Genomic DNA, 22,370 nt, shown 5'->3' with positions numbered 1-22,370 from the left:
ATCTAAAAACAGCTACTGGTGCACACATGTGTGTGCACATGCACTCTGGACTCCTTGTGCACTGATTCCCAGCAACTAAAAAACAATAGAATATCTGAGATACATATTTTAAGACACTCTGCATCTGCCTCTGCCTTCCTCTTTGTCTATCTTTGTCTGTCTGCCTCTCTCTCTCTCTCTCTCTCTCTCTCTCTCTCTCTCTCTGTCTCTCTCTCTCTCTCTCTCTCTCACACACACACACACACACACACACACACACCAACCACACTTTCTTTTTTTTAATTTTTATTTTATTACTTTTAATATTATTTTAATTGTTTATAGACCTTTTTTAAATTAATATTTTAATTTATAAGTGGTATTGAGAATTGAACCCAGTGCCTCAACACATACCAGGCAAGTATGCTACTGCTGAGCCCCAGCTGCAGCCCACCAGCCACACTTTCAAGAAAATGACCAAGTTTGGCAGCTTCTGTTCTCTCCTCTGAGTAGCACATGATTCCCAGTCCTTTTCCCTCCATAAAACCTTAAGTTCCCTTTTTTCCCCCCCTCTCTTTTCCTTCCCCATATTTTCCTCTCCAGTCTTCTTTTAGCATTCTGTGCATACCCTTTTTCTTTCTGCCAGCAGGTGGCATCATGGTCCCACAAAGGAGTCACCCCAGTTCCAAGGCTCTATAACCTCTGTCTTCATCAGTCCTCCCAGGACTACCTCCTCAACCTCCCATTCACCATTCCTGATGAAGAGGTGTTGGGAAAGCCCTAGCTTTCCAGTTACTCAAACTGGGTGTTCAAATCTTGGCTCTGTCATTTCTTAGCTGTATGATCCTGGTGGCTTTTCTTAGGCTTGTTTTTAAACATCTGTTTCCTGGTCTGAATAGGTATGGGGTTTTAAAATGGGATTTTCTTCCTGCTCTAGGTCACAGGGGAAAGAGCATAGAGCAAAGTCAGAAGGAAGAGCCATATAGCACAAGGGCTACGGGATGAGCTACACCCCAAGTCCAGGAAGTATATTTTTAAATTTTTTATAATTAAGTGGGAGGAGGCAACTAAACAAACAGAAGAGAGAGAGAATCATAATATTGAAGACTATAAACTGGGTTGCTGGAGACTGAGGTGGGAAGATCCTTTAAACCTACAAGTTCAAGATCAGTCTGAGGGGCTGTGGTTGTAGCTCAGTGGTAGAGTGCTTGCCTAGCATGTGTGAGACACTGGGTTTGATCCTCAGCATCACATAAAAATAAAGTTATTGTGTCCATCTACAACTAAAAAAAATTTTTTTTAAACCAAAAGGCTAGTCTTAGCAACCTATCAAGACTAGTCTTTAAAAAAATAATAATACAGATTATGCTTTAAATGCATTACATATATTGTCTTTTTTCCTCCTTCACAACAATCCTATGAGATATTTTCTTTTTAATCCCTACTTTAAATATGAGGAATTGGAGGCATAGAAAAATTAAGTACTTGCCATGATCAGTAGAACCCTGGGTCTACCACTTACAAGTTGTATAATTAGGAATCAACCTGTCAGTCAGCCCAGAGTGCACCTCTTAACTACTGTGCCAACTCAGATGGAATCTAAGGAGGCAGGTCGGGTTGATTTCAATAAAGAGCAGGGGAGAAGGCCTTGGTCCTAGATCTGAGGAAAAGGAGGGGCAGAGAGTCTTACAGGTAAGTGGCTAAAGTTTGGTGGGGCAAGGTCATATTTTGAGACTGAGGATAAGGAGAGTAGAGGCTGGAGTCAGGGATGGTAAGATCTGCCACAGTAGTGCTGAGGGCCCTACCATCTTCCAGCAGGCTTCTATGGGACAGAAGGTGGACATTAGAGTAGAAGGGAAAGGGATAGAAGGCTGAGTTATAGAGGGAAAGGCAAGTCCAAGTCCCCCAACTCAGTGCAAAGCAGGGCAGAGCCCCTATCTATAAGGAAGGAGATGTACACAAAATTAGTGCCCTTACATTTCCACCTGTATTGATTATTCATAAGGCTTTCTCTTTCGTCTAACAGGTCACATTCTTCTATATGTCCCCGGTGCCCACACTAATATGAAGTTGTTAGTGAACAATTCCTGAATGAATGAATGAGCACAGAGTAGCAAGAGATAATGCTCTGGACCTTGACCATCATGGACCTGAACTACCGCCTACCTCTAATTGTGTTACTTCATCTCACTGAGCCTCAATTTTCTTATACAGTCAATCCTTATTATTCATGGATTCCATAACTGTGAATTTACCTACTCATTAAAATTATTTTTTAACCCCAAACGAATACTTGTGACACTTTTGCAGTCATTTGTGTACATGCATAGCAAAGTAAAAATCAAAATATTCTTTTTTATTCTGGGAATCAAACATAGAACCTTGCACATCCTAGGCAACTGTTCTACCATACATCTATATCCCCACCTCTTTTTATTTTGAGAGAAGTTCTCCCTAAGTTGCCGAGGCTGGCCTTAAATTTGCTATCATCTTGCCTCAGCCTCCTGAGGAGCTAGCATTATGGATATGTGCCACCATACCTGACAAGGTAAAAAATTTGAGTTGCCAAACACATATACATTTCCAGCTGAGGTATGTTGAATGAGAGGACTCTTTTTTTTTTTTTCTCTCATAAACAAATGTTGTTTTGAGAGTCTATTTAATGCCATGTTTTTTCACTTTTTTTTTTCTTTTTGGTGATTTTGCAGGTTAAAATAGCTCCTAGTAGTAGTGCTAAAGTATCCTCTAGGTTCCTAAGCACAAGAAGCTCATAATGTGCTTTGGAGAAAATGAATATGTTAGATAAACTTGAATGAGGCACAGATTATACTTCTGGTGGCCACAAGTTCATTGTTAATGACTCAATACTATATATTAAATAAGGTATCTCCATTCACAAAAAACAGGTTATGTGTTGATCACTGAACATTTTCAAAAAATGTTGTGACTGAGAGTTGTAGCAACCTGTGCATTTCCCCTGGGGATGATACAGAATTGGTTAATGTTTGTGGTGACTTTGTGGAACATAACTACAGGGAATAAAGAAAGCTGACTATGTACAAATGGGGATAATAATAGAATCTTCTTGTAAGTTTATCATGAAATTAGACAACATTTGTAAAGTGTTTAACACAGTGTCTGACATATAACAAGTGCTCAATAAACATTGTTAATAATGTTAATGTGGGCTGGGGATGTGGCTCAAGCGGTGGCGCGCTCGCCTGGCATGCGTGCGGCCCGGGTTCGATCCTCAGCACCACATACCAACAAAGATGTTGTGTCTGCCGAGAACTAAAAAATAAATATTAAAAATTCTCTCTCTCTCTCTCTCTCTCCCCCCTCTCTCACTCTCTCTTTAAAAAAAAAAATAATAATAATGTTAATGTGCATAAATGAAAAAATTGAGTGATTGTTTCCCCCCTACCTAGAATTCTTTTACCCAAGGGACAACCCAGCTCTGTCTAGCTCTTGAGTTGGACCCAATGAGGAAAACTGTGAGGGAGCCGGCTCCATGGGGGGCCAGGATCTGTAATAAAGAGCACCACCCTTAGGCAGACTGTATGTCATAGAGGCCTTAGTTGCCCTGGTCAGCAACACCCCTCGGGCACACTGCAGAAGCTTCTTATGCTCATGGGGCCTTCTCAGCTTGTCCGTGCCCCTCGGCCCCGGGGCCTGAGTTCCCCTTACCGTAGGCCAGGTATGGGTTGGCCCCGTCCCCGGATTCCCAGTATGTTCAAGTGTAGCCGCAGAAGGTACCGGCAGAAACCTCAAAGCCCAGCTGCCACCAATCTTCCCACCATGACCACAGAAATCAGCAACACCCATACTGCTACCACCAGTGTGTGGATCCTCTCACCTCAAGGTTAGCAGAGAAGTAAGGTTGTAGAGGGGACTTGTGACTCAGGGTGGGGGTTTGAAAAGCAGGGCCACTGGCTTTTCCTCATCTGCTTCTCTTTAGGCACTCTAAGGGACAAATTGTGAAATATCATCCCAAAGTTATGGTGGTATCTTGAAGGCAGGTTTCCTAAATGTTGAGAGCTTTTATTTAAAAAAAAATTTTTTTTTTGTACTGAGAATTGAACCCAGGGGTGCTTTACCACTGAGCCACATCCCCAATTCTTTTTATTTTATTTTTAAAGTTTGTACTAGTATGTCACATCTATTATTATTATTATTATTATTTTGAAATCAGGTCTTGCCAAATTGCTGATGCTAGACTTGAACTTCCTGCCTTAGCTTTCTGAGTTGCTGGGATTACAGGTGTGATCCCAGCTATTGAGAGCTTTAATGGAGAATGGAATGGCTGGAAGTAGAGGGCTTGGGGAGGTGGATGAATCCAAGGGCCAATGGGAGCCTCCAGAAATGCTAACTTCCCTTCCTTCTCCTTCCTTTTCCTCAGTTCTCAGACACCTCTGTCAACCTGGGAGCTTTCTGATCCTTTAGAAATGCCCAGAAGCTTGGCTTACTCTGGACCTTCATCTTCAAGGGGCTGTGGATGGTGAACCACAAATAAAATCGTTCTGCTCAAACTACCTAATTTCATACTGAGGGTTTTCTAACCAACTATGAAGGGTATGAGGGCAGGGTTGGGGCTGAATACTCCCAGGGACAGGCTTCAGTGATAACAATAGGAATCACAGACAGTGGAAGGACAGGACAAGGTCAGCAACACACAACTATCTTTGGCCTCAGCTTTTTTTTTTTTTTTTTTTTTTTTAGTTGTAGATGGACACAATACCTTTATTTTATTTATTCATTTGTATGTGGTGTTGAGAATCAAACCCAGTTCCTCACACATGCCAGGCGAGAGCTCTTACCACTCAGCCACAACCACAACCCTTTTTTAAAAAATATTTTTTAGTTGTCAATGAATCTTTATTTATTTATATGTGGTACTGAGGACTGACCCAGGGCCTCACGCATGCCAGGCAAGCACTCTACCACTGAGCCACAACTCCAGCCCTGGCCTCAGCTTTTGATCTGCTCTATGAGGTAAGGGGCTCTCCTGCCTTCCACTCCCATCTGCACAGGGAGATAGACATCTTGGAAGGTATAGGGAGGCATAGAGCATAGAGCATAGTGGAGTGGGATGAAAACAGACCCATAAGTGCTCTAGTAGGAGTTGTGTCCTGTTATGTGTGTGTGTTAAAGGGTGTGTGACAGGAAAATGGGAGTATAAGGCACATGTGACTGGATATGCCTCTGTCATGGAATGAGTGTTGTGGCAGGTTGTGTATGTCAAGGAGTATTAGTGAGGGAACGGGTATGCCTGAGACAGCATTGGCTCTGCTAAGAAAAATCAAGGTCAGGGGCGGGGATGGGGGCAGCCTGAAGGAGGAGAGAGTACAGAAAAGTTAGTCTGAGGAGGGCCTATCATCTTCAGCCCCCGCCATCCTCTGAGGTCAGTGTTTGCAGAACTGGCAGCTGAGCTGAGGCACTTGGGGGTGGGGCAAGACTGAGTTTGAGCCCAGAAATGGGGGAGGGTGCTGAGCTCTCTGGCCTGGGGATTTTCCATTTGGATTTCTGAGTGTGCGCATGTGTCATTGGGTGTAACTGAATTTCTGAGGGGTGTGTCTCCTTAGGGTTGTGTCCTACTGTTTGGGAACATTGTGAGGGTCTCTATTTCTAATGTATTGCTTTGTGCATGTTAGTGTGTGTCCTAATGCCCCTGAGGATTGGGTATGGGGTGGCCCCTTGGTGTTCAAGAAGTCTGGCTAATGATCTTTGTTGCCTGTGAAGGGAAAATAAACTCTATCTAAGTCCATCCAAGGCTTGCCAGAGACTGGGACCCTGCAGTGAGGTCTGGAGCAGAGAATTCACTGTCGCATAGTATACAAAAGTGGTGGGCTTCTCAGGGTATGGAAAAAGGGTTGTTGAATATCAGAGATAGAAGGTGGCTAGGCCAGTGCCCTAGGCCCACAAAGGGGCCCCGAACATATAAAGATACCAGACACAATCCACAAACATGCAGTCATATAAATATAAGTGGACTCACAGACACAAAGGCAGGAAACACACACATCCATGCGGACACATAAATAGATACACACCAACACAAATGCATATAGACCCCCCACATGATACATGCAACAATACATACACATGCCTACAAATGAACATACACAGACACAAGCATACCAGCATATAGATATAGACACATGAAATCACACTCATGCAAACCCAGGCACAAACAGACACACACATGTAGACACACTCACCAGACTTCCCTGCCCCTGCAGCCCTGGGACCTAGAAGCCTCCCTCCCCTATATAAGGTGAGTGTGTGTGTGTGTGGTGTGTGTGTGCATGTGCATGTATGCCATGTTTGTGTATATCTTTGTCTTTGAGAGTGAATGAGGATGTATGTGTGTGTGTGTGTGTGTGTGTGTGTGTGTGTGTGTGTGTGTAAGGGGGTGCTAAGATGCAGGAACTCAATGACATCATCTCTTCTGGCTATTTTTAGCTCTATCTGCAATGACGCTCCTCCATTGCCCCTCCTCCCCCTCCAGGCTCTCAGAGGCAGCAACAGCTAGAGGGCACCCACCACCTCAGTTTAGGTGGTCCCCTGGATGACTGGGTGCAGCTCACTCTCTTCCATCCAGCTAGAGTTCCCTGGCAGCTGAGAACACCAGTTCCCAAGCCAGAGGAGAATGCTTGAGCCATGGGGCAGCCTGGAGCAGGAGCCTGGGTTAGGTGAGCTCACCTGGCAGGTCTCCAGCCTCTAAAGGTGCCTCTGCTTCTGCTTTTAAATGTGTAGCTCTGTAGCAGTTAATGGTTCCTGCTCTGTGCCAGGGAGGTGCTAAATTCTGGAGATGAGATAGAGCAGTAAGCAAGACAATGGGAGTTCTTCCCCATGAGGGTTACAGCTCGGAGGGAGACAGACTTTAAACGCACCACACAGGCAGCACTTATTAAATAGTGGTAGGGCTCTGAACACAGCGGGCACGTAGTCTGGGATGATGTTCTGTGACTCTCCTTTTTTCTGCTTCCCATAGGTGGGGTAACAGTAAGAAAACCAGGGGGAGCACACCCCCCCTTACCTTGTATCCTTACCCCAGCAACCATACCTCCAGATTTCTACTGGCAGTGCTTTCTTCTCACTCCCCAGGCATCGCTCCCAGTACCACACCAAACTTGCAAGTGATGGGCCCCCTTCTCACACCCCTTTTCTTTGGATCCCCCCCTCCACAGCTGCAACTGATTCCTTGATTCCCTAAGAGGCAGGCCACTGCTCCCATCTATAGATGAGAAAATCGAGGGGGTGTGCAACCCATGTCAGTCAGGTGGAGGAAGAAGTGAAGAAGTCGGGGTGCACTTTCAGAAGCTGAGGAACAGCTGGCACAGATGCAGAGTTGAAGGCCAGGCCAGGGAATCATGAGGTAAGGGGGAGGAGGATGGTGGCCTGAGGTGTCCAATGCCAGGAAGAAGGCTTCCTGCTCCAGCCAGCTTCAGGCAGCCACCAGAAAATCGGGTTTGGCAGCTTTAGTCTCCTGCTTTGGGACTGGAGGATAGGGTCCAAAAGGCTCCTGGGAGGTAGCCTGGGGCAGGCCCATCCTCCAGCCCTGAGTCTCTTCAATCATGTGATTGGAGGAGCATTTTATAATTTTGGGACCCTTTGGAGCAGAGACAGAGCAGTTCTGGAGTGGAGTCAGGAGCCCCGAGTTTCAGTTTCTACCTGAGTTTCTACACTAAGCCTGGAAATTTCTGTCCCCTTTCTAGCCTCAGTGGGCCCTCCCAGGAAGTGACTCTGGAAGATCTGTTTCGCCATCCCCCAGCTCCTTCCCTCTGGGTTTTTCTGGGAGTCTGACTCAGGTATGAGAACACCAGGTCAAAGGGTAGGAGCCAGACCAGACAGCCTTTGGAGCACCGGGCTAGAGGTCCCTTGTCACTAATGGGTCAGTGTCTGGAGGCTGATCTCCAATATTACGATGCAATACCAATTACCCATCCTCACCCAGTGCCTTCAATTACACCCTCATTTCCCATATCTCTTCCTTCCTCACCTCTGGGGAAGGCTTCAGAAATTCCTAGGGAATCTTCATGCCTCCTTCATTGCTCTTTTTTTTAAAAAAAAAAATATTTATTAAGTTTTCGGCAGACACAACATTTTCACTTGTATGTGGTGCTGAGGATCAAACCCGGGCCACACACATGCCAGGTGAGCGCGCTACCACTTGAGCCACATCCCCAGCCCTCCTTCGTTGCTCTTTGCCCTGTGTGTAACTCTCCCCTGCTGCCCATTTGGCTAGGGCAGTCTTCCACTGAATATTCTTCCCCTGGACCCTAGGGCAGGCCAGGGAGGAAGGGCTGTAAAGGAGACTGTTTTCCTGCTATTCTCAGATATAGAGACAAATGAGGGGCTTGAATGAGGTAGAATGAACTGTTGGGGCCTAGGACTGGGCTACCCAACAGCCTCAGGAAAAGTGGGAATCCCTCTCTTATCAGCCATCTTCTTCCTCTATCTCAGCAAATCCAGAGAAGAGAGCCTAGAGTCTAGATTTGCAAATTCTGGGAAACAAATGCTGAAAACCAGACCAAGTGAATCCTTGCTCTTGTCACCAAGTCAATGACAAAATTCACTAACCACAATAAAAGACAATGAAACTCTAGATCATAGAGTTCACAGTCATGGAATCTTGGCATCACAGAATTCTAGCTTGGTGTAATCTGAGTTTCAGAAGCTCAGGAATCTAGAATGGTGGCATCACTGAATCCAAGACCTCAGAATTAGAGTATCCTTGAATCGGAAGTTTTGAGAAGTTAATTAATAAAGCCTCTACCTTCAGATGAAAGTCTAAACCAGATTTCCTCCTAGGGATGTGCAAAGGAATTCACATAAGAACTTAGAAGGGAGACAGACAGCCTGGGACACATGAACTTAGGTGAGGTAATAAACCTGCAATAAACCAGACAGAAGACAGACTTTGCCCATGAGGACACATTCCTCGTTCCTGAGGATGAGGGGAGGGAAGAGGAAGGTGGGGATAGAATAGAACTATAAAAAATGAAGATAATATAACCTAAGAAACAAATCATAGCCGGGCGTGGTTGTGCACACCTGTAATTCCAGCACTTAGGAGGCTAAGGTAGGAGGATCACTTGAAATCACAAGTTTGAGACCAATTTGGACAAACACAGTAATTATCCATCCCCCTAAAGAAACAGATCCAGGATTTTTGTTTTGTTTTGTTTTTATTTTTTATTTTTGGTGTTTACTTTTTGAGTTCTTTATATACCCTAGAGATTAGTGCTCTATCTGATGTGTGAGGGGTAAAAATTTGCTCCTAAGATATAAGCTTTCTATTTACCTCACAGGTTGTTTCTTTTGCTGAGAAGGAACTTTTTAGTTTGAATCTATCCCATTTATGGATTCTTGATTTTAATTCTGACTGACTCATAGTGGGGTAGGGAGGGGGGGAGCATGGGAGGAATAGATGAACTCTAGATAAGGCAGAGAGGTGGGAGGGGAAGGGAGGGGGCATGGGGTTAAAGTTATGGTGGAATGTGATGGTCATCATTATCCAAAGTATATGTATGAAGACATGAATTTGTGTGAATATACTTTGTGTACAACCAGAAAAAGAAAGAAAGAAAGAAAGAAAGAAAGAAAAAAAGAAAGAAAGAAAGAAAGAAAGAAAGAAAGAAAGAAAGAAAGAAAGAAAGAAAGAAAGATAGATAGATCCAGGAATGCTGGCACTTGCAGGTAATCGCAGGCACTCAGAAGCTGAGGCAGGAAGATTATAAATTCGAGGCCAGCCTGGTCTCTTAAATTTAGGAGACCCTATCTCAAAATACAACATCAAAAGGGCTGGGAGTATAGCTCAACAGTAAAGTGTCCCTGGGTTCAATCTCTAGTAGTGCACCCAAAAAGCAAAAAAGAATAAAAAATCTGGGCAAGATGGAACATGCCTGTAATCCCAGCTACTCAGGAGACTGAGGCAGAATGATCACAAGTTCAAGGCCAGCTTGTGCAACTTAATAAGAACCTGTCTCAGGGTTGGGGTTGTGGCTCAGTGGTAGAATGCTCACCCAGCATGAACGAGGTACCAGGTTAGATCCTCAGCACCACATAAATGTAAAAATAAAGATATTGTGTCTACCTAAAATTAAGAATAAATATTTTTTAATTTTTTTTTAAAAAAAGATAAGACCCTGTCTCAAAATTAAAAGAAAGAAAGGAAGGAAGGGGTGGGAATGGATGTAGCCCAAGTGCTTGTCCAGCATATACAAAGTCCTGGGTTGAACCTCTAGTACAACAACACAAAAAGCTGGGTGTGGTGGCGCATGCTTGTAATTCCAGCAGTTCAGGAGGCTGAGGTAGGAGGATTTCGAGTTCAAAGCCAGTCTCAGCAATTCAGGAAGGCTCTAAGCAACTCAATGAGACCCTGTCTCAAAAATTAAAAAATAAAGAGGACCGGAGATGTGATTCAGTGGTAAAGCGCCCCAGAGTTCAATCCCTAGTACCAAAAAACACACTCCTCCCCTGAAAAAAAAGAACAATCACTAAATAGCTGAGTATATTGGCTAATTGGCCCCAACACTTCCAGCTTCCCCCAAAGTGCAGGTGATATCAGTCAAGGACATTTCCGAAGGTTAGTATGATTTCTTATCACATAGGAGGCTGACAACTCGTGTCTGGCTATCTTTTTTGGCAAGATAGGCACCAAAATATTCCACGTTTTTCTTGAGGTGGCTGGGAGGCACTGACATTCTTCAAAGGAAATGCTGAGCCCTGAGCTACACAGTGTACATGAAAGTTATCTCAGGTAGTGGGGATCCAGAACCCCTGGTAAGGCCCTGACAGGGGACCTTGCTGAGGGCCCCTGTCTGGTGTGGTGCCTGAAGGAGCCAGGCATCTATAAAGAAGAAGCCAATCTTGCCAGGCATGGTGGTACACAATTCTAGCAGCTCAGGAGGCTGCGGCACAAGTTCAAAGCCAGCCTTAGCAATTCATCGAGGCTCTAAGCAACTTAGCAAGAATCCTATCTCAAAACAAAAAATAAAAAAGGCTGGGGAGGGGCTGGGGATATAGCTTAGTTGGTAGAGTGCTTCTTGCCTTACATACATAAGGCCCTGGGTTCAATCCCTAGGACCAAAAAATAAAAGGAGCTAACCTTGAGGTATGGAGACCCTTGTTTGATCTATGGGGCTGGTTATTCAGCAAACAGCAGAGGTATTTACCTAGCATTTCTGGGAAACTATTGCAAACTCAGGAACCTAAAAGGAGCAGCTCCAAAGAGAGGCAAATGCCAGGCCCTGCTGGGCATGGGAAATGGGGCAATGTCAGCTGAAGGTCCTCTTGCTCAGCTGCCTGTCTGTGGATTCAGCTCAATACCTCCACCGGAACCTCTATTCATAACCCCCATTTTCCTCCCTCTCCTTGCTTGCCCCCTATTCTACCTATTTATACCTGCTGTGTGACCTCTGGCAAACCCTGTCCCCTCTCTGGACCTCAAACCTTTTTTGTTTTCTTTTGAAGTCTATAATTGGGTCTGTAAGGTAGCTTTTAGTATTATGTAGTACTGGTTTTGTCCTGAACAGTTCTAGCTTCAGATATCTCCATATTTAGTTTCCAGGGAAAGTGTTAGCTTCAGGAGAAAATGTAGGAAATAGGGAATAAAAAATATGCTCAGATTTGACATCCTATATTTGTCAATGCTGATGATAGGTATATTCATAAATCTTAGATAATGGCCACAACCACCACATTGTGTATGTAAATCATTATTCTTTTTTTAAAAAATATTATTTTAGTTGTAGATGGACAAAATCCCTTTATTTATTTTTATGTGGTGCTGAGGATCGAACCCAGTGCCTCATACTTGGTAGAATGCTCTACCACTGAGCCACAACCCCAGGCCTCATCATTCCCTTTTTTGGAGGGGGATCAAACATAGTGTCTCTCAAAAGTGCTAAGTATGCATTTTACCACTGAGCTATATCCCCAGCCTTCACTGTCCCCATTTTATAGGTGAATGAAATAAAGCTCAGAGGGGGTAAATAACATGCCCAACGTTATCCAACAGGGAATAACAGAATTGGAATCGCATCTAGGTCTGTCTCTCTGAATTTGAGGGCTACAGTGTTAAGTTAGCATTATTCCAAGTGGCTCCAGTAAAATGAGAATCTATGTATGGGAATTTCAAGAAGTGGTTCATGTGGCCAGTTCCATTCATGATAGTATGCAATGGGGGCTGACAGCTTCTTGTACAGTGTGAAAAACCTGAACTGAGAATCTTTTTTCTTTTTTTTTTAAAATATTTTTGAAGTTGTTGATAGACCTTCAGTTTTTATTTATTCCTACTTGGTGATGAGAATCGAACCCAGTGCATCACACATGCCAGGCAAGTGCTTTACCGCTAAGCCACAGGCCCAGCCCCCTGAACTGAGAATCTTTTTTTCAAGAATTCGGTATTTTTAGCCCAGGTTGGGTTGGAGGTGAGAAGGTTGGAAAGGAGAACCAGCTGGTTCAGAGCTGTTCTTCAGGATGTTGAGAGGCTGCTGATGTTGCTCCTGAAGAGAGTTGTATGTACTGGGGAGAAGCTGTAAATGGTTTTTTTTTTTCACTTTCTGAAATGAGCTGGTTTCCCCCTCCTTCAGTTGGAGTTGATTAAAAGGCCTCAGGAGCCTGGGGGCAGTGGGACTTTCCCTCCCACTGGGACAACATCATGGTGTGTTGACACTAGATCTAGAGTTTTGAGATTCCCAATAACCTTGCACAACTGTTTCTCTTAATTGATCTAAAGAAAGTGGGAGGATTTCAGATGTATTCCTGACCCCTGACCAAGGTTGGGTCATCCTAGGAGGCTGGGAGATCCAGGAAGTCACTGGCTAACAGGAACAGGGCTAGAGGCAGCCTGGGGGTCATCTCATCTTACTCCAAGAGTGAGGGAGGAGTCTGAGATCTAAACAGGATACAAGACTTTGTGTACAACCAGAGAAATGAAAAATTGTGCTCCATTTGTGTACTATAAATTGAAATACAGGGCTGGGGATATGGCTCAAGCGGTAGCGCGCTCGCCTGGCATGCGTGCAGCCCGGTTTCCATCCTCAGCACCACATACCAACAAAGATGTTGTGTCCGCCGAGAACTAAAAAATAAGTATTAAAATTTTCTCTCTCTCTCTGTCTCTCTCTCTGTCTCTCTTTAAAAAAAATAAATTGAAATACATTCTGCTATCATGTATAACAAATTAGAACAAATAAATAAATTAATTTAAAAAATGAAACAGCAAGGCAAAAAAAAAAAAAACCACCTCAATTTGTTTTGCTTTTTCAGTTTTTTTTTTTTTTTCAAATCTATTCTCCACAAAACTGTGGAAGTGTAAATGTGAGCATACATATTAGAACTCAAATTTATGGTGTATTTTGGGTACAATCTTACCAAATTTTTTGTTTGGAATAGAATTTTTCTTTTATTTTGGCCTATAAAATTAAAAAATAAAATAAAAAGTCATTGCTGTCCCCACCATATGCCAGGCACTTCCCTAGCACTGAGGATACAAAGTTGAATCAGTCCTGGTCCTTGCTCTTGAGAACTTGCAGACTAATAGGGAAAATAGTTGGCAACCCCAAGAAAGATGTCAAGACTGAAAGAGAAGTTTAGACTTTGTACACTGGGAGTTTAGGCAGGGACACAGATCCCTAGAGGCAACCTGAGAAAGAAACACAGGGTTTTGTTTTTGTTTTCCAGGTAGGCTTAAAGAAGGGACAAAGTTTTAGCTGAAACCAAGAGGAAAGGACTTTCCTGACTAAGGAACAGCATGCGTGAAGGTCCAGAGCTGGCACTGATCGGCTCTGTGGCATGAATAAATTGCCTTGGGAGGCTGGCCCTTGAGGCTGGAGTGGAAGTCCAAAGGGTAACAGGACAGTCAGGACCAGGACTTGAGATCCAACTGTTTTTGCTTTGTGATCGGGTCCCAGGTATCAGGAAGCCCCAGGGGTAACAGTTGTCAGGGAAACCTGAGGAAACTGTAGCTGAAAGATTTTTTTTTCAAGCTGGAAGTTTCTTAACAGTGAAGGTGTGTGTTCATGTATTCTCACTATACTTTAGTCATCTTGGGGCGGACTGGCAACTTCCTTTAATACCAGACATAAAGCCCTGGCCCCATCTCTCTCCCTAGAGGACGAAGGCCCATCTTGAGGTCGCTAGATGCCTGCCTCCACCACCAGTTTCAAGGCCATTGAGCACCTCTCCTCCCTTCAGCAGCTTCCTCCCCACTTTCCTCTCTTCTCCATTCTCCTCCCATCTCAGCTTCTGGCTCTGAGAAGGATGCGGTTGTCCACAATTTCTGTAGAGCCTTCCCAAAGCTCCTGTGAAGCAAATCTGCTCTGGTTCATGGTCGTTCTTTCCATAAAGCCAGATGCACCTGGCACCAGCGCCAGGCTGGAAGCGCCTCTCCTGACCTAAGGGCTTCAGGACACTAAATGGGTGCACGAGTGGGAGTCCAGGGACACTTGTATTTAGTCCTGCTAGGAGGTGTCAGGTGGAGAGAAGGAAGCTGAGGTCTATTAGGCCCTCCTGAACGAAGAGTGTGGAAGATTATCAGTCACCTTGAGTAGATGGTTCCTGGTCTCCAGGACTGGGCCTGAGATTTTAGGAGTTAAAAGTTTAAGGTAGGTGAGTAGATTTAGGGCTGGTGGGGTGGAGGATACAGGAATCCACAGACTTCTGAGGGACCACTCCAAGCCTGAAATCAGCGTTCTGCCTCATTTGTACTGATGTGTTTAGGCACCAAGAGCTAATTCCTCCCATCCCTATCCTTTAGGGACTCCTTGTCTCCCAGGGGACTGCTGAGGGCAGGATGGAGGGGTGCAGAGAGAGATCCCAAGGGCTTCCCCTTAGGAAGCAAAACTGCAAGGACATTGTGAGTGGTTTGTGTTGAAAAATGCTTGTATGTATAGGCAAAGAGAGATGCATTTATTGAGTGCCTACTGCATGCCAGACTAAATAGGAGTGTTTTCTTGTGTTTTTCTTGGTATTTTATAATCAGAAAAGAACAAGTCTGCGTGGGGCACACCTGTAGTCCCAGTTACTCGGGATGCTGACACTGCCCAGCAGTTGGAGATCAGCTTGGAGAATGAGACCCCATCACTTTAAAAAAAAAAAAAATACAGCTCTAGCACTCTAGTGCTTGCTCTCGCACTCTCTCTCTCTCTTCTTTTAAATAGGCCTGGGGTTTCAGTACTACAGAGCCACTTAGTGATTGGTCTTGGAAATTTTGCTGTAACTTCTCCAAACCTCAGTAGTCTTATCTGTAAAATAAGAATAATAGAAATATCTATGCGCAAGGTTTGTTGTGAGGGTTAAATGAATTAAGACATCCATGGTGTTTGAAACAATACTACCTAAGTGGCAGCAATGAGAATACCAGTTTGGGGCATGTGGGGGAATTGGGGAGCAAAAAGCCCCCTGGAAGAGTGGAAATGTGAGTTGAGTCTCAAAACAGGAATAGGATCTAGTCTGGAAATAAAGGGGAAGAAGAGAAAGACATCAGTGACAGAGAATAGCATGGGAAAACCCAAGCAGGTAAGAGAAGATGGGGAATTTGAGGAAACTGTAAGGTATAAGGCAGTCAGTAGAAAAAGATGAGGTTAGATAGATAAGCAGGGGCCATCTTGGCACACACTTGTAAGCCTTTAACACATGGACTTTTGGTGGACATTCACAATCTAAGCTATAGTAGGAGGTGTGAGGGTGATACTCTTATTTCCAGCAGGGAGCAGGAAGAGTAACACATTTGAGGGGAAGCTGAATTCAGTTTGGGATATGCCTGTGACCACATCCTTGGACAGAATCTCAATAATTTGGATTCTTTAATCCCACCTGGCAATTACTCTGCCTTAAAGATGGAAGAGGGGCCAGGCACGTTGGCATACACTTGGTAATCCCAGTGGCTCTGGAGAATGAGGCCAGGAGGATCAGGAGTTCAAAGCCAGCCTCAGCAACTTAGCAAGGCTCTAAGCATCTCAGTGAAACCTTGTGTCTAAATAAAATACAATTTTAAAAAGGTCACTTAAAAAAAAAACACAGCTCTAGCTCTCTCTCTCTCTCTCTCTCTCTCTCTCTCTATATATATATATATAATTATATATTTATATATATATATATATATATATATATATATAATTATATCCCCCAGGGGGAGGCTGGGGAAGTGCTTCAGTAGTTAAGTGCTCCTAGGTTCAGTCCCCAGTACTAAAACAAAACACAAAAAAAAGATGGAAGAGGCCACTGCTGGCTGGCTGTTCCCTGGCTTTGGCATATTGCAGGTCTGAATGGGGAGCCATGGTGGGACTGCTACCATCACCAGGTAGGGCCTGTGTGTTTCCTTTCATTGTTCAGGCTACCAGGCAGTTTGGGGCGGGCATAGTCATATTATTATGTAAACTCAAGGATTGGGTTTTCAGACTGTTCCCAAAGAGTATCCAGGAAGAGGGGCACTGTTCTGTGCTTCTAGGATTACTATCTCTTACTTTATAGCTAAGGACACTGAGGTTCAAGAATTGAGTGGCAGATGGGCTAGAGTTGTAGCGCAGTGATAAAGCATTTGCTTCGCATGTGTGAGGCACTGGATTTGATACTCAGTACCACATAAAAATAAATAAATAGCTGGGCACAGTGGCACACAATCTGTAATCCCAGTGGCTCAGGAGGCTGAGGCAGGAGGATCTCATGTTCAAAGCCAGCCTCAGCAAGGTGCTAAGCAACTCAGTAAGACTCTGTCTCTAAATAAAATATAAAATAGGGCTGAGGATGTGGCTCAGTGGTTGAGTGCCCCTGAGTTAAATCCTGGATACCAAATAAATAAATAAAATAAAATAAAAGTATTGTGTCCATCTACAACTAAAAAGAAAAAAAAGAAATTGAGTGGCAGAGCCAAGAGGTAAGGGAAGTCTGTGGGTAATGTAGTCTCACACAGTATTAGCTACACATCATCAATGGTGACATTTGCTTTAGGAGGGAAGAAAAGCATTAAGCAATTGTATTGCTTCTTTTTTTTTTAAATTTTTTTTTAGTTGTCTATGGACCTTTATTTATTTATTAATTAATATGTGGTGTTGAGAATTGAACCCAGTGCCTCACCCATGCCAGGCAAGCGCTCTGCCACTGAGCTACAACCTCAGCCCTGCATTGCTTCTTTGGTGAAGCAATGCAATCTGGAGGATTACTGGGCATCAGGGAAGGAGAAGAGGAAAGTTTAAGGAAGATAGTCCCATTTATGTTATCCTAGAAGCACAATCTTGCTAGGCTTGTGATGCACACCTATAATCCAAAGATGCTCAGGAGGTTGAATCAGGATTGCAAGTTTGGGACCAATTGGGCAACTTAGTAAGACCCTGTCTCAAAATAAAAAATAAAAAGGGCCAAGATGTTGATCAGTAGTAGAATGCTTGCCTAACACGCACAAGCCCCTAGGTTCAATCCCCAATACCCGCCCCCCCCCCCACAAAATCTTGTTTTCTGTCTCCTCATCCAGCAATCTTTGGCAATCAGCCATTGCACACAGTGAGGGAAACCTTACCATCCAAGGGGCCTATAGGCAGAATGTGTCCTCAGAGCCCCCAAAGTGACAAGTAGAGATTCCTGCAGACAGCTCCCACAGATCTCATTCTCTAGCATTGATCAGCCTGCACCTAATTTTGCACTAGTATCTCACTAGGAGCTGGAACCCTAGTGTCTATTCATTTTTATAATGGGGTTCAGGACAAGTTTATATTCTATTCCTAGGTTTTCTTTTTCTTTCTTTTACCTTTTTTTTTTTTTTTTTTTTTTTTGGCGGGGGGGCAGTAATCAGGATTGAACTCAGGGGCACACGACCACTGAGCCACATCCTCAGCCCTATTTTGTATTTTATTTAGAGTCAGGGTCTCACTGGATTTCTTAGCCCCTTGCTTTTGCTGAGGCTGCTTTGAACTTGTGATCCTCCTGCCTCTGCCTCCCAAGTGTTTTCTTCTCTTTTTGTTGTGGTATCAAGGATTGAACTGGGGCTGCTGTACCACTGAGTATATCCTCAACCCTTTTTTAAAAATTTTTGGTATTAGAGATTGAACTCAGGGAACTTTATCAGTGAACTACATCCCAGTCCTTGTTTTTTTTTTTTTGTACTAGGGATTGAACTCAGGGGCACTCAATCCCTGAGCCACATCCCCAGCTCTATTTTGTATTTTATTTAGAGTCTCACTGAGTTGCTTAGTGCCTCCCTTTTGCTGAGGCTGGCTATGAACTGGCAATCCTCTTGCCTCAGCCTCCTGAGCCCCTGGGATTATAGGCATGTCCTACTGTGCCCGGCTGCCCAGTCCTTTTTTTTTTTTTTTTTTTTAAATACACACACACACACACACACACACACATTTATTTTTTTATTTTTATTTTTTTATTTTTTTATTTATTATTATTTATTTTTTATTATTTTTTATTATTTTATTATTATTATTATTTATTTTTTTATTTTTATTTTTTTTTTAATATTTTATTTATTTTTTAGTTTTTGGCGGACACAACATCTTTGTTGGTATGTGGTGCTGAGGATTGAACCCAGGCCGCACGCATGCCAGGCGAGCGCGCTACCGCTTGAGCCACATCCCCAGCCCTGCCCAGTCCTTTTTTGAGACAAGGCCTGACTAAATTGCTGAGAGTGGCCTGAAATTTGTGATCCTCCTACTTCAGACTCCTAAATCACTGAGATTATAGGTGTAAGCCATCACATCTAGACCTAACCCTTTTTATTTTTATTTTTTAGTACTGGTGATTGAACCCATTGGGGTGCTTTACCACTGAGCTACAACCCCAGTCTTTTTTGTCTTTTCTTTGAGAGAGGGTTTTGCTAATGACCTCAAACCTGTGACCCTCCTACCTCAGCCTCCCAGTTAGCTGAGATTACAGGCATGCACCACTATATCCAAATTTTTTTACTTTTCTTTTTTAAAATTTTTTTTTTAATTGTAGTTGGACACAATACCTTTATTCCATTCATTTATTTTTATGTGATGTTGAAGATCGAACCCAGGGCCCTGCGCATGCTAGGCGAGTGCTCTACCGCCCCTTATTTTACTTTTCAAGAAAAAAAAAAATCATGTAATGAAGTGATGCATTCTGTCTATGGTGGGATTAAGAAAAATTGATTCTTTTTGTTGATGATTGGGGAAAAGTTGTAGGACATTAAAAAAAATATTTGCTAACTTTCACCTGTGATCCATTAAGTTTTTTCTCCTGGTGTTTAAATGACTGAGGCAGACTGATATGATAAGGTGATAGTCATATTTTTAGTAACTAAAATGGATGACTTATAAAAAAATGTTTAATGTTTGTTCATTGTGAAAAACTTGGAAAACACAAGCAAGCAAAAAGAAAAACATAGAAAGCATTTACTAAGAGATAAAAAAATGATATCACTTTAATTTATTACCTTTTTTTTTCATTTCTGGGGATTTGAGATTTTCTTTTACATGGTTTATATACTATATGAATGGCTGGTGCCACACATCTGTCATCCCAGTTCCTTGGGAGGCTAAGGCAGAAGGATCTCAAGTTCGAGGCCAACCTCAGCAATTCAGCAAGATCCTCAGCAACTTAATGAGACTTGTCTCAAAAAAAAAAAAAAAAAAAAAAAAAAAAAAAAAAAACCTATCTTGGACTGGGGATATAGCTCAGTTGGTAGAGTGCTTTCCTTGTAAGCACAAGGCCCTGGGTTCAATCCCCTGCACCACAAAAGAGAGAGAGAGAGAGAAAAAAAAAAGGACTAGTGATAAAATACCCTTGGATTCAATTCCCAGTACCAAAATAATAATATTAATAATAATATGCATAAATAATTTTGTATCTTGCTTACTTATTTAACAAAATTAAAAGAACTGTCCCATATCTGGCTACAAGTAACTGGGAGTACAAGCACATGCATGCTATGGTATCTAATTCTAAAATTCTTTTACAATTTTTTTAATAAACTAGAATTAAAACTTTTTAAAAAATATGTTGTTAGTTGTCAATGGACCTTTATTTTATTTATTTATATGAAGTGCTGAGAATCAAACCCAGTGTGTATACATGCTAGGCAAGCATTCTACAAATCCAGCCCCTCAAATCTTTTTTTTAATACCTTTATTTTATTTATTTATTTATTTAATTTATTTATGTGTGGTGTTGAGGATCAAACCCAGTGCCTCACACATGCTAGGTAAGTGCTGTACCACTGTACTGCAACCAGAGCCCCTCTTTTACAAATTTTTAATTACCATATAATCTACTATATAGAGTTATTATACTTATTTTGTGAAACCTTTATTCTTTTTTTTTTGTACCAGTAATTGAACCCAGGGGTGCTCAATTACTGAGACACATCCCCACCTCTTTTTTATATTTTATTTTGAAACGGTCTTGCTAGGTTGCTCAGGACCTCACCAAGTTGCTGAGGCTGACTTTGAACTGTGATCCTCCTGACTCAGCTTCCTGAGCCCCTGGGACACAGGCTTATGCCACTGAGCCCAGTACCAAACCCTTATTATTAGATATATAGATTGTTTCTATTTATTTTTGCTATTATAAAAATGCTCTGATGAGGGCTGAGGTTGTAATTCAGTGGTAGATTGTTTACCTAGCATGCACAATTCCCTGGGTTTGATACACTGTACCCTCTGTGCACCAGAGGGGGGGGGAAAGTGTCATGATAAAAATTTTTGTGTACTGGACATAGTGGTGCACATCTGTAATCCCAGTGGCTGGGAAGGCTGAGGCAGGAGGATCGTGAGTTCAAAGTCAGCTTTAGCAATTTAGTGAGGTTCTAAGCAAGTTAGCAAGAACCTGTCCCTAAATGAAATATAAAAAGGACTGGGAATGTGGCTCAGGGGTTAAGTGCCCCTAGGTTAAAAAAAAAATCTTTGTGCATAAACCTTTGACCATGCTTTTTTGGCAACAGCAAGATCTAGCTCTGCCAAGGAGGTCAGATCTCATTGTTCTCTTTGGTGTTTCTTCAGTCCTTCCTCCCTACTCCGAAGCCCTTCCATAAAATGACTTGACATCCTCCTAAAATCTCTGTTCATATATTGGATTATTTTCTTACACATTTTTCTGGAAGTATCTGGGTCAGATAATTTTGATTTTTAAGAATATTGATATGGTATGTTGTGGCTCAATGGTTGAGTGCTTGCTTGGCATGTGTGAGGCACTGGGTTCAATCCTCAGCACCGCATAGAAATACATAAATAAAATAAAGGTATTGTGTCCATATACAACTAAAAAAACAATAAAAAATGATATGTATTTCTTCTAGAAAGATTGTGCCAATGCACTCTATTACCCTGTTATTAATGTACCTGCGTTATGATATAGCACTATTAATGTTATAAAAGTTCTTGTTGATCTGAGTGTCACAGCACTTGCCTAGCATGTTCAAGGACCTGAGTTCCATTCCCAGCACTGCAGGAAAAAACAAACAAGCAAACAAAAAACACTTGAAAAACAGAACCTTCTATTTTTCTGGTGTTGTTTCTTGGAGGCCTAAGAGACTAAGAAACGTGTCCATTATCAAGTCAATGACTTGATCTACTCTGGCTGATAAATTCCTCCACTGATCAGACTGTTTGTTTTACTACATTGGTGGGGTTTGGCTATTGTCATGGATGTGTGTGTGTGTGTGTGTGTGTGTGTGTGTGTGTGTGTGTATGTATGTTGAATGTGTATGGTAGTTATAGAAAGGGCTGAGGACCAGGTGCAAGAAAGGGATAATGCATATGCCATGTGGGGCAATCCATAAGCTAAATTTGGATAGTGGAAGCAGAGAAAGAGGTGGATATGACAGTATAATTGCTCTGGGGATTTTCAGACCTTTTGGAATGGGGATTTGAGCCAATCTTATCTGGTTCTTAGGAGGCAGAGAGAACTTCAGCTAACAACTAGATCATACTATGTTAAGGCAAAATTAATCTCCCTAAAGCCTCCCCCTGATCAAAAGTATTTATCTTTGGGGCCCTTGGAGAACAAGTCTATTCCCTTTGTCTCACAACTATAATTTTATTATCTGGCTTTGAAGTCAGAATTGGGTTTTGAATCTGGGTTTTGCCCTTAACTATGTGACCATGAAATCTATAATGTAGTTGACAGGAAATTGGGAATAAAGAAATAAGTAAAATATGTATATGACAGATAGAGATAAGAGCTAAGGCAAGGAAGCAGGTAAGAGGAAGTGGGTCATAGGAATAATTTGTCATTTCATATGAGATAGACAGGAGGTCTCATTGATAAGGTGATATTTAAGCATAGACTTCCAAGAAAAGAGGAAGCAAGTCCTGCCTATACCTGGGGGAAGATTGTTTCAGGCACAGAGTAAAGCTTATAAGTATAAAGTCTCTGAAGTGGCAGTGTGTGGGATGTGTTTAAACCAATAAGGTCAGCAT

General features: G+C 42.6%; 2 protein-coding genes across 2 annotated transcripts in view; both read left to right on the top strand.

Moving 5' to 3' along the window:
- The first annotated feature begins 3,530 nt into the window (after positions 1-3,530).
- On the top strand, positions 3,531-3,879 carry P3r3urf (PIK3R3 upstream open reading frame). Its single transcript, XM_040288600.2, has one exon. The coding sequence runs from the start codon at positions 3,604-3,606 to the stop codon at positions 3,844-3,846; it is 243 nt and encodes an 80-aa protein (XP_040144534.2). The 5' UTR covers positions 3,531-3,603; the 3' UTR covers positions 3,847-3,879.
- Positions 3,880-7,768: 3,889 nt separating this feature from the next.
- The window catches only part of Pik3r3 (phosphoinositide-3-kinase regulatory subunit 3), a 117,969-nt gene continuing 103,367 nt past the window's right edge, over positions 7,769-22,370 (top strand). Inside the window, exon 1 of the mRNA XM_078026183.1 lies at positions 7,769-7,790. The gene's annotated coding sequence lies outside the window, so the exon portion shown is untranslated. The remainder of the gene's footprint in view (positions 7,791-22,370) is intronic.

Source organism: Ictidomys tridecemlineatus, chromosome 11, assembly GCF_052094955.1.
Source record: "Ictidomys tridecemlineatus isolate mIctTri1 chromosome 11, mIctTri1.hap1, whole genome shotgun sequence".
Lineage (NCBI taxonomy): Eukaryota > Metazoa > Chordata > Mammalia > Rodentia > Sciuridae > Ictidomys > Ictidomys tridecemlineatus.
The sequence above is the reverse complement of the archived record's forward strand: the minus strand, read 5'-3'. Positions and strand labels throughout refer to the sequence as shown.

Coding starts and splice junctions, on each gene's coding strand:
- P3r3urf (XM_040288600.2), top strand. CDS start 3,604: ATGCTCATGGGGCCTTCTCAGCTTGTCCGTGCCCCTCGGCCCCGGGGC.